We start from the raw sequence: 12,906 nt of genomic DNA, 5'->3' as shown, positions 1-12,906 counted from the left end.
GCATCGGGCTCTCTGCTTGGCAGGGAGCCTGCTTCCTCCTCCTCTCTCTGCCTGCCTCTCTCCCTACTTGTGATCTCTATCTGTCAAATAAATAAATAAAATCTTTAAAAAAAAAAAAAAAACCTTCTGATTCTGAAATTTTTATACTTCTAATTCCATTAAAACAAGTAACCGTGATAAGTAACTGACCACAGAAGTATATTAAATTGACTCCACTTTCCAAATCTTATTCCTAAAAAATCCCTATCAAAATATACACACACACAACAGAGCAGTTCTCAAAGTTCAAAAGAAAGAGGTCTATTATTTAACAATTTCCAAATGAAGAGACAACATATGTGAAAATAACATAAATGTAATGCTACTCTATACAGCAGATAATTCCAATGTAATTATCAAATGATTACAACACAAAAACAAATGGAATCACTCTGGTACTCTGATTCTTGTGGTTAAAAGGTTTAACTGAAAAAGACAGTTAAGGGACATGACAACTTTTTCCAACTTACAGTTCTCTCCAAACACACTGCAATATTTTATAAATATCTTTTGCTAAATTGGCAAATTTGGCAAGAACCTCTATGACATTCCTTGGTCCTGGTTAGTAAAACTGCCTGGCCTTGACAGAGACATGGTTTCCACATGCAATTTCTTTTTTTCTTTTCTTTTTTTAAAATAATTTATTTGAGAGAGAATGAGAGAGAGACAGAGCATGAGGGGTGGAGGGTCAGAGGGAGAAGCAGACTCCCTGGTGAGCAGGGAGCCCGATGAAGAACTCAATCCCAGGACTCCAGGATCATGACCTGAGCCAAAGGCAGTCGCTTAACCCACTGAGCCACCCAGGTGCCCCCCCACATGCAGTCTCTACCATAGATTATTTTTCACACTAAGCAAAACTAAATATATGAAATTCCAGATGATGAAAATTAATAGTGTTAGTCGTATATAATAATTAGACTAATCTATGTACGAAGCTACATTTGATGTGTTAAATTCTTGGTATCACATTTTGAAGAAATACTAACAAAACAGAAAATGTTCTTACCTGAGAGACCATTTTAAGAGTAATTTAAAATCTATTTTCTGTGGAAGGCTTGAGGAACTTGAATTATTTAGCCCAGGAAGAAAAGACTACACAGAGAATGCAGTATTTACTCATTCATTAAGTCAACAGTGATTTATCAATCACTTTAGCTAGGTGTTGTTCAAGACTCTGCAGGTACAGGAGCAAACCAGATGGACAAGGTCCCTGCTCTCATGGAACTTGCGTCCTGAATAGGAGATGATGATAAGAAGTCAACAAGCCCCACAAGGACCTGGATTTATGTCTATTCTGTTCTTTTGAGTATCCCCAATACCTAGAACAATACCTGACACACAGGAGGTGCTCAATAAATATTTGCTGAATTATACAAAAAGGAGGGCTTTGGCTAGTGGTTAAGTGCTTTAAAGAAAACAAAACTGTAATAGAGTAATGGAGAAGGGCAGTGTGCAAGTATGCACCTTTTCAGATCAGACAGTTAAAAAGGCTCTTCTAAGGAGATGCCCCCTGAACTTAGGCTTAATAACCAAAGATGGACTTGAAATGATTTGAGAGAAGAACTTTCCAGAGAGAAAAACAACAGGGACATTTGCCTGAGGCAGGAGTAGTCTGACATTCATTCATTCAACCTGGTCAGTATGGGGAAGCCACAAATTTACCACAGTGAAGAGCTCAGATTCTATTCAGATAGTTTGGGCAAAAGGCATTGGTGGCTTCAAATGGGGTCAAGGCAGTGGAAATGAAGAGAGTGGGGAACTTAATGATCTATTTTGGAGAAGAGTAGACAAGATCTGCTAATAGGTTTAATGATGAGATGATGCCAAGAGTAGAATTAAAAATGACTCTCAAGCTTCGGGCTTAAACAACTGGGTGGATGATGCTACAATTTCCTGAGATGGAAAAAATGAAGTGAGGAGCAGGTATTATTATGCAGGTAATGGAGGAAGGGAACACTTTTACAACTGGCCACCTAACTGGGATGTCAAGTAAGTGGTGGATATTTCAGTCTGAAGCTTCATGAAATGGACTGAAGTACAGAGCTGTAAGTTTGGAAGTTGTGTGCTTAGAGATGGTGTTAAAGCCAAGGGGCTCAAGAGTTAACAGGAAGAGGGGGATTAGAATGATTATTCCATGGAACTCCAAGGGGAAAAGCAAAAAATTAAAGACAAGGGTTAATGTGAGTTAAGTACAGTTTGGTAAGAGAAAGAACATTCTGACACTCTAACTAGAGCTGTACGGTAAGAGACTCAACTGCTTGCATACATTATGGGCTTTCTACCCAAGGAGGCATTTTTAGAAGCAAGGGCTAGATGACTACGTGTAAGGTTATTACTAAAGTGATTCTTGTAAGGGATGACAGTTTCCTTCAAAGGTATCATATAAAGGAACTTTTAAGACATATATAATTTATTTCCACTTATGTAACTTGTTTTGTTACTAAGCAGATTCCAAAGTAAAAATCACTGGCAAATAACATGTATGTATCTGCTAGTACCACCAGTTGTTACCTGTTTTTGTTAGCAAAAGGTTATCCAGATGTCTGTCTCCAACTCCAAGTATGTATGTAATCACACAATATCCAGCTGCAAAGTAACAATTAAAAACGAAAAATAGTGAAAAAGACACGCAAACCAGGTTAAAACACACAAATGAATATAAAAGCAGTCTGTGTTACTTTAATTTCAATTTGACTACTTTTTGATATGTCACCTAAATTCTCAAATATGGCATTCTTCTTTGATTCTATGAAGAGTTTATCACTTGAAACGCAATATAAATTACTATTTGCATGAGAAATAACATCCTGTAGAATTTTGTCAAATTACAAAAGTCACTTGTATCAAAAGTTAATTCAGGCTTCAGCAGCCTTAATTATAACATGATTCTCCCACTTCTCATTTCAAATTGGACACATGTTACAGATGACAGCGAAAAAGAAGTAGCTACAGAAATACACATAATGAAGTCAATCATCCCACAACCCTATTATCTATAAGATAACAAAAGTAATGCAGGGTTTAAAAGGAAAATCTTTAGAGAAACAAAAGTGTCAGCAGATAGAAAAACAACAGAATTCATGTGAGTGGTAACAGCACTTAAGAAGTTCAAAGCATAATCTTCTTAAGTACTCACAAAAATTACATGAGCAGAGCCAGGGGCAAAGTCACTCACTGACTCTAGCTTTATTCTTTTATCTTTCTCTTCTAAAAAGTCTGGAAACCTGTCATGTGTTGAAAATGCTCAAACAAAATAAGAAAATAACACCTTTTTGAAGGTTATTTTCTTCCATTCTATTGCCTGAGAAGATATACAACTGGCAAACACACAGATGACTATACCAGTGTTACAAAAACATATTTATCTCAGTTAGTATGCAGAAAAAAGACTGGACCACCTGTTAATGACTAAATTAATTTCATTAGGTTAATCTTCAATTATTAGTTAACTAATCACAGTTACAACTTATGGAAGGTTACTTAGGTACACACATTACATCCATCATCTCTAACCCTTATAATGATGCCAGTTAAGTAGTACACTACAGTCCAAATGAAAATACCTTAGGCTCCAGAAGTTAACAAGACTGCGCAAGGTCACTGGGCTGGGATTTATTCTAAAGTCCTTGCTCAGGCCACTTCCACACTATAAAGCCCATGTTCCCCAGTGTGGCTATTTAGATAGGTACAATACTCCCCAAGATATTTAAACTCAAGTTTATTTGTTTAGAATAGCCAACCATATTCTACAGATAAAATTCTATAGTATATGTATTTGAAACTATATCCATATGTACAGAATGTAGGAAAGCATACTATCATTCAAAAAATGCTTCTACTAACAATTTTCACTTAACTGTAACAAAATCAGTTACTCTCAAAATAGAGCCTGCGGTGTGACAGGAACTAGTCATTTGCCCATGCACTGTCCTCTCTATGCTTCTTCCTTAACACAAAACCAGGATGTGGGGGGTGAGACTGTGCCTAGGTAAGAGAATGTGTTTCCCAGCCTCACCCACACTTAGGCATGCCCACGGAACTAATAAGTAAATGTAGTTTTGTGATGAGTGTTTTGAAAGACGGAGCAGATTGAGCCAAGGAGTGGGCCTTTTAGGCTTTTTCTCCAGGCTAGCCAAACCGCAAACCTGATGACTGTGTTGGCAAAAGTCATTTAGGACCACAGGGAAAAAGGCCAAGAGAATCACGAAAACCTTGGCTGGCCCTAACATCTGTAAGCAGCTGAAACAACTGCAGTGGCTGACATCTGGGCTTCCTACAAAAGATAATGACGTGTGTGTATAAACCACTACAGATTATGTGAACTTCAGCTGAATTCAACCATTGACACATTAAGTGATCCATTGAGGAACTTGAGGGTCACTGACATGAAGAATGAGCAAATATAGCTTGATGGCCAAAGTTAGACCCTTGTTTTTATAGTTTATAAATAAAGTTTACTGGAACTCAGCCACACCCAGTCACATAGTTCTTGAGCACCACAATGGCCTGGTCAAATGGCTGCACCAGACACCACATGGCCTGAATCTGGCTACAGTATTTTCTACATGGAGGGCTTGTGAGGAAAATGGTCTGACTCTTGATCTGCAGAACAGCTTGTCAAAACATGAGACACAGACTGGAAGCATCACCCTCACCTAGAAGCTTGATAAAAACACAGATGCCTTGGGCACACTTCAGTCTTGCTGCATCAGAATTTCCAGAAGCAGTGGCCAGAGAGTGATGATTATACACAAGAGAAGGTTGGAAAGCCCTCTCTAGTGCTTTAATGTACATAAGAATCCCCTGGGAATTCTATTAAAATGAAGATTCCGAACAAAACATGAGGGGCCAAGCACTGGGATTCACCAACACAAACACGCTTCCAGACAAAGCCAAAGTTGCAGGTCTGTGGCTTGGATGTGCAGCAGCTGCACGCTCTAACAAAGCTGCCGAGTATGCAATTCCGCAAATGACTACTGGCTCCCCACAGAACACCCAGTAAGTGACTTACCCAAGGATGCTGAGTCTGGTATTCATAAAGAGAACATATAAGCACTGAGTACATTGAGTTCCCTAAGATGTGAGTCACTTAGAAATCCGGTTTGTCGCTCAATACTTGTGAAGGATACAAACTCCTACTGATAATGTGCTTACAAGGACAACTGAACCGCAATTTTCAAAAAGTACATCACTGTGTATCAATGCACTTGAGCTATTGTTTGGTACAATGTCCTTTTTTGTTAATTATAAATTAGCTTTGTCACTACTTTGTTTCAAAATGTTTAGCTATCGCTACAGAGTCATAATGATTCATATGTGTAGCAATAGTACTTTTGACCTAAAAGTTTTTATGTAACTTGACATGCCATAAATTTTGCCTGTCTCTATTGATAGGGCAAGATGTTTTGATAAACTACTTTCTATCACGGCATTTGCTTTCACAATAACATTTCATTGTTATTACTGGATTATTTTCCAGTGGAAACGGGAAATAAATGGAAAAGCACCTTATACCCTGCCTCAGTGGACTAGGGTTATAAATGTGTTCGATGGTCACTTCAATTGATGTTTTTTTAAGTCAAGTGAGATACCATATGATCTTCCCTCTTTCACAATTATATACATAGTGGGGGTGTGAATTCAGAGTGTTCCAATAATTCAAACTGTCAATGCTTAAGAGAAAGAGTACATCCTGAAAAAGACATTTGAATTAAGAGTGGGATGATCCCCAGAAATTTTTAGGATACAGATAATAGATTCAGAACTATCTAGGATGGCACAGTGTAGATCAAGGGATTTTTAGAGGAACTGAAGCTATTCTTTAACTTCAGTGGAAATACTATACCTGTCCAAGAGAATCTTGTCCAAAGGATGCTGTCTATTATTAGTCTTATGATCTCATGTGAAATGTATTCAAATTGGTTTTATGATACAACTTTGATTTAAAGTAAAATACAGAGAAATATTAGGCAACTAAGCAAAAATTTCCCTTTACTTCGTAAAAGATATGTGTGTGAGAATAAGTAGTGCTCTCACATTTACTTGCATGATACAGACTTGACACCTTGCATAATCCGGAAATGTCACCCTATTATCACTTTCTTCTTATACTGGGCCCATGACCCAAAACTTTACTTTCTAAAATGAAAGTTACACATACATCTATATGATAATGTCCAATAATCAGATTCTAGTACAAAGTAGCTAACAACTTATTAATCACTAACTCCTCTAATGAAAAATTCAAATAATGACTTTCAACCTCTGATATAACCTGGAATGCTACCAAACTCACTGAAACACAAATGATGATTTTATAACACAGCAAGATATATATGAAACAGAAGGCTACCCAAAATAAGATGAAGAGAAGGCCTGCCATCGATCAATTTCCAGGGAAGGAATAAATGTGTAACACTGGGGAAAAACGAGAGGAACAAGATCCAATATGAATTTAAGTGTCCAAGAGGTGTAATTTAAATGGCTATTTTTTTTAAATGAAAAAGCCAGTCATATTTTCATTAGGTCTTGGAAAAAAATAGAACCCTATATAAAAGGTTCAACACTCTGACATGTATCCGCAATATACTGTTCTAGCAATTTTACTAAAATTCTCAAATTTTAGTCAATATTTACAGATGATATATGTGTGGATATATATTTCAACTAGAAAAAGTTAGCATTCTTTATCAAATAGATTTATGATGTAAAAACATTTACAGTAACTATCTAACAGTTCAGTAAGAAGACACAAGGTAATTGTTGGAAGGCATGTGAAATATCTTATGTAACAAGATACTGAAAACTGGATAAAGATAAAGAGAGAGGGGTGCCTGGGTGGCTCAGTGGGTTAAAGCCTCTGCCTTCGGCTCAGGTCATGATCTTAGGATCCTGGGATCGAGCCCTGCATCAGGCTCTCTGCTCAGTGGGAAGCCTGCTTACCACTCCCCCTCTGCCTGCTTGTTCTCTGTCAAATAAATAAATAAAATCTTTAAAAAAAAAAAAAAGTGAGAGAGAGAATCACACATTCTTTAACACACTTTTCATTCAAGGTAGGAACTACAGCCCCTCCCTTTGGGTCCAAGCAGGCTCTGTGACTTTTCAGTCCAGGCCTTCAGAAACCAACAATTTCTACTTCTTGTCTCTTAGAGTTCCTCTCGGAACCCAGTTCTGAGAAGCCCAAGCCACAGAGAGGCCATGTACAGGAGATCTGATTGGCAAGCCTTGTTATAAAAGACACTATGAACTGTCATGTGAGTAATCTTAGATGTCCAGCCTGTCTTTAGATAATATGTAATTTTTTCAGAAAACAGAACTGAAGGTCTGAAAAAACAGGAAAGAAAAGAAAGAGGAAAAGGAAAGAAAAGAATGAAAGCAGGGAAGCTAGGAGAGAAAGATAAGAAAAATCCAGAGTGGGAGAGCAAGAGTAAGTAAAAAGAAAGAATACATTTTCTTTGGAATGTTTCGATTTTTTTTTAGTTTTTTTTTTTTTTTTTTAATTTTATTTATTTGACAGAGAGAAATCACAACTAGGCAGAGAGGCAGGCAGAGAGAGAGGAGGAAGCAGGCTCCCTGCTAAGCAGAGAGCCTGATGCGGGGCTCGATCCCAGAACCCTGGGATCATGACCTGAGCTGAAGGCAGAGGCTTTAACCCACTGAGCCACCCAGGCGCCCCTTTTTTTTAGTTCTTAAATCTACACTGTATGTGGTCATTTTTATGGGTAAACACAGTTACATGAAACATGTTATATTCCTTCAGTAAAAATAAGATCAAAACCATAACGGATTTTAATATACATACATATTTTATTTTGGTGCTTTTAAAGTTCCCAGGAATATTAAATGACATGTAAAAGAAGCAGTTTACAAGACATAAAATGATATGAAAGTTTAAATGTATTTGTTACATGTCTATAAAACCCCTTACTTGCTTCCCCCTAACTTAAGGATAGGTATAAACAGGAACATAACCATAAAATTTTAATAAAATAAGAATGACTTACTATATACCATATCCCATCCAGGGCTCAAATCTAGTATCAACTCCTTTATTACCCCTCCCTTAACCCATCTAGTTACTAAAAACAAACAGAAAAACAAAAAACCTCTTAAAAAATCTTGAAAAAAATCCTCTAGAATATAAACTTCATGAGAATAGGTAGGCATAAATGATCAAAACATATGAATTAATCCCCATGGCATTCTACCACTTACTTATTTCCAGGAAGGCACCATAAAATAAAATATCTTGGGAGGCATCCTCCTAACACAGCTCTTGAGATTCACCTAAACCGTAATTATTGCTGAGATTTTTCCCACAGTCTACTAACTGCAGTTATGCAAACAAAGGGAAAATCTAAGGGAAAATTAACAGCTTCCAGGAAGAGATAACTTGTAATTTTAGCACAGTTATTTAGCACAGTTAACCCAATAAAGACTAAATAGACTTTATACCTTGTTACTACTATTATGTCAAAACATTAAAGACTTCTTTTATCAGGATTTTGTATCTTTTAATCATCTTCTTATAGAAAATTTAAATCTGCCATGATCGGAATGTCTACATCCTCCCAAAACTCACACAACGAAATTCTAATGCCCAGTGTGATGGTATTAGGAGGTGCTTACCATCCTAAAAACTCAAAAACGAGAGCCCACAGAGCTCCCTAGCCTACTGTGCCAGGTGAAAATGCAACAAAAGTCTTCCACCCCAAAAAGGTCCTCTCCTGACCATGCTTGTATACCCTATCCTGGACTTCCAGCCTATAAGCCAACCTCTGGTATTTTGTTATAGCACCCAATAAGGACTAAGATAAAATCCTACAAAGTGCTAAATGTAAATGTGTATGAATACGGCAACACTGGGATAACCTATTTCCTTGACTCCAACGTACCAATGGAAAGCAGAGTTGGAAAAACTTACCACAGCTTTTAACATATGTGTCCATAACTTCAGCACTGATGCCATTTGGCCCATTCTCACTTGGTGCATACTTTCTAAAGAAGTTCTGAAAAGATAAAATTTACATGTTTACAAATTCAATATAATCCTTAAGCAAATCAGACATTTTTGAAATTATAAAATGACCAAATGTGTAATCTAAAGCTTAGTCAGTAATTATAAAATGTGGACTTTAAAAAGTATATTCCAAGAATTAGTCTTATTACTATGCTTACAGACAGTTAAGATTTAAAAAAAAAAAAATGCTGCTACTTTCATATCTTAGGAAAAACATTACATAAAATTAAATAAATTTACTGATATTCCTCTATACTCAATTTATCCTTTTCTTTTACCTTTCTTCCCTAATGTAAAAAATGATGGGTTTTTTGTACCATATATTCCTCTTAAAATGAACATGAGTTATTAAAATTATCTTTTAAGTATAGCTACTATTTGCATTAAAAAACCTCCAGTTATAAAACAAGTAAGGGGATGTAAAGTACACACAGGAAATATGGTCAAAAATATTGTCAATAACTTGGTGACAGATGGTGATTAGACACATGGTGATCATTTCATAATTATATATTGCTGAATCACTGTGCTGTACACCTCAAAGCAAGATGATACTGTATATCAACTATATGCCAATAAAAAAAGCTCAGTAAAATAACACCCAAATTTGTAAATTAATTAGAATGCAAGTGCTAATTTGTAAATTAATTAGAATGCAAGTGCTAATTCTTACAGAAAGTTAATGGAAAGATAAATATAAGAGAAATGTGAACATGGGGCGCCTGGGTGGCTCAGTGGATTAAGAGAAATGTGAACAGAACAAAAGAATTACAGGGGACAAAAAAAAAAGAATTACAGGGGACAATAAATGTCGAAAGAATCTGGAATCAGTGTGGAAAACAGTGTTTTGTTTTGTTTCTGACTACCAACTGGAACTATGCCCTTACATATTAAATGTTGAAGAAAAACAGTATATATTATTTGAAAATACAAGTAACATGCTGTTAAAAAATTTTATCCTATGTTTCAGCTTTTCTGAAAGTCCTTTGACAAAGGACTATGCCTTGAATATATAAAGAATTCCTATACATCAATAAAAACACAAATAACCCAACAGTAAAATGAACAAAAGATGTAAATAGGCATGTCACAGAAGAAATAAATGACCTATTCATATACATATTTTAAGTGCTCAACCTTCTGGGTAGTTAGGGAAATGCAAACTAAAACAACAATAAAATACCAAAATTCAGAAGTCTGATGATACAAAAAAAATTTTAAATTAAAAAAAAAAGTTTAACAGTATCAAGATTAGGCAAAGATGTAGAGTAATGAGAAATGGAACATTTTTTTCCCAAAAACAACTATTTTGGAAAATAGCTTTTAATTATCTACTGAAGTTGAACATGAGAACAACCCATGACTTGGCAAAACTATTTACAGAGATCAGATATGAAAACCAAGTATCAATATACAAACTGCCACTGGCCTTATTTTATTAAATAATAATTGCACAAAGCAACATAATAACTGACAACTTTATTAAACAATTACTTCAGTTAGAAACTATATTAAAGGGGCGCCTGGGTGGCTCAGTGGGTTAAAGCCTCTGCCTTCGGCTCAGGTCATATCAGGGTCCTGAGATGAAGCCCTGCATCGGGCTCTCTGCTCAACAGGGAGCCTGCTTCCCTTCCTCTCTCTCTGCCTGCCTCTCTGTCTACTTGTGATCTCTGTCTGTCAAATAAATAAATAAAATCTTAAAAAAAAAAAAAGAAACTATATTAAAGATCTACCTATACTTCACATCACCTTCAAAACAATCCTAGAGGTAGGTACTATTATTACCCAAATTTTACAGATGCAGAAACTGAGATCTGAAGGGTATGTTAAGGGTTCAAGGCCTCCTACATGTGTCACATGGAGTCACAGACTCAACATATAGTTGGTACCACAACTGACACTTACCACACACCGGAGACCCAGCATAGGACAAGTACACATGCAAAATGTGAAGAAACCCATGTGTAAGCCTCCTGCCTCTCTTCTGTGAGGGGATACACTGGTCATATTTATTACTTTTCTTCAACAATTAAAAAAAAAAAGGCAGTAATATGGGTGCAATGTTTCTCTCCAGGAAAGCCTACTGGAGACATTACTCAAGGTTTTTATTGGGAGCTGGTCATATAGGTACCCTATGTCTAGCCAAAATTCTAGAAGGAAAGCAAGTTGCTTGCTATAAACCACATATCAGTCTAGGCACACTGAACTATTCTTATCAGTTAGGGAACAGAGGAACAACACACTGAAGCCAAGTTCCCAGATACCAGTCAAAGGCTACCCGTTAGCAAGTGGGCTTTTCCAATGATAAGACCCTCAAGTCGGCTATATTAATTCTTCTTTGCACAAAGGGTTAAGAAGCCACTCAAGGTTTACAGTTGAAAAGCTGCATGGCCAAACCCCAACCCGAGGCAGCTCCATGTTTTGAGCACAAACTTTTTTCCTTTTTTTTTTTCCATGTCCTCCCCACCCTACCTCCTCTCCAGTAACCATCTGTTGGTTCTCTATAGTTAAGAGTATTTTTTTTTGTCTTTTTTTTCCTTTGTTCATTTGTTTTGTCTCTTAAATTCTACATATGAATGATATCATATGGTATTTGCCTTTCTCTGACTGGCTTATTTTACCTATCATTATACTTTTTTTTTTCCATTATACTTTTCTAGATATATCTACGCTGTTGCAAATGGCAAGATGTCATTCTTTTTTACGGTAGAATAATATTCCATTGTGTATGGTGTTGGGGTGTGTGTGTATCCCACCTCTTTTTTACCCATTCATCTACTGATAGACACTTGGGCTACTTCCATAATTTAGCTACTGTAAATAATGCTGCAATAAACAAAGGCGTACATATACCCCTTCCCTTCAATTTAATGTTTTCATTTTTCAGTTAAACACCCAGTAGTAGGATTACAGGATTTTAGGCTAGTTCTACTTTTAATTTTTTGAGTAACCTCCATACTGTCTGCCACAATAGCTCTACCACTTTGCATTCTCATCAACAGTGTACCAGGGCTCTGTTTTCTCTAACTCCTTGCCAAGACTTGTTACTTGAGTCTGATTTTAGCCATTCTGAAGGTGTGCAGTGGTATCTCATTGTGGCTTTGGTTTGCATTTTTCTGATGATGAATGATGTTGAGTATCTTTTCATGTGTCTGTTGGCCATCTGGATGTTGTCTTTGGAGAAATGTCTGTTCTTGTCTTCTGCCCATGTTTTAACTGGATTGTTTGATTTTGGGGTACTGAGTTGTGTAAGTTCTTTATATATTTTGGATATTAACCCTTTATCAGATATGTCATTTGCAAAAATCTTCTCCTTCCACATGTTGTCATTTAGTTTTGTTGGCTGTTACTATGAAGAAGCTTTTTATTTTGATGTAATCCCAACAGTTTATTTTTGCTTTTGTTTCCCTTGCCTCAAGAGATGGCTCTAAAAGAATGCTGCTATAGCTGATTTCAGAAAAGTAGTTCCTGTGCTTTCCTGTAGGATTTTTATGGTTTCAGGTCTCACATTTAAGTCCTTAAACCATTTTGAGTTTACTTTTGTATGTGGTGTAAGGAGTGGCCCATTTTCTCTCTTTTGCATGGAGCTGTCCAGTTCTCCCAACACCATTTGTTAAAAAGACTTTTTCCCATTGCAAATTCTTGCCTCTTTTGTCAAAGATTGACCACATAATCATGGGTTTATTTCTTTGCTTTCTATTCTGTTCCATTAATCAATGTCTATTTTTGTGCCAGTACCATACTGTTTTGATTACTATAGCTTTTTAATATAATCTAAGGTCTGGAATTATGATACCTCTAGTTGTGTTTTTCTTCTTCAAGATTGCTTTGTCTATTTAAGATCTTTT

The 12,906-nt window shown here is 36.3% G+C and overlaps 1 protein-coding gene across 1 annotated transcript in view; it reads right to left on the bottom strand.

Annotated features, from left to right (window-relative positions):
* Nucleotides 1-12,906, bottom strand: part of PIK3C3 (phosphatidylinositol 3-kinase catalytic subunit type 3) — a 152,742-nt gene that overhangs the window by 37,803 nt on the left and 102,033 nt on the right. Inside the window, exons 20-21 of the mRNA XM_046025885.1 lie at nt 8,963-9,047; nt 2,551-2,625 (exon numbers count right to left, since the gene is read on the bottom strand). Of these exons, the coding sequence (XP_045881841.1) occupies nt 2,551-2,625; nt 8,963-9,047 (160 nt within the window). The remainder of the gene's footprint in view (nt 1-2,550; nt 2,626-8,962; nt 9,048-12,906) is intronic.

This window comes from Meles meles, chromosome 12 (assembly GCF_922984935.1).
Source record: "Meles meles chromosome 12, mMelMel3.1 paternal haplotype, whole genome shotgun sequence".
Lineage (NCBI taxonomy): Eukaryota > Metazoa > Chordata > Mammalia > Carnivora > Mustelidae > Meles > Meles meles.
This window is presented reverse-complemented; position numbering and strand designations above follow the sequence as displayed.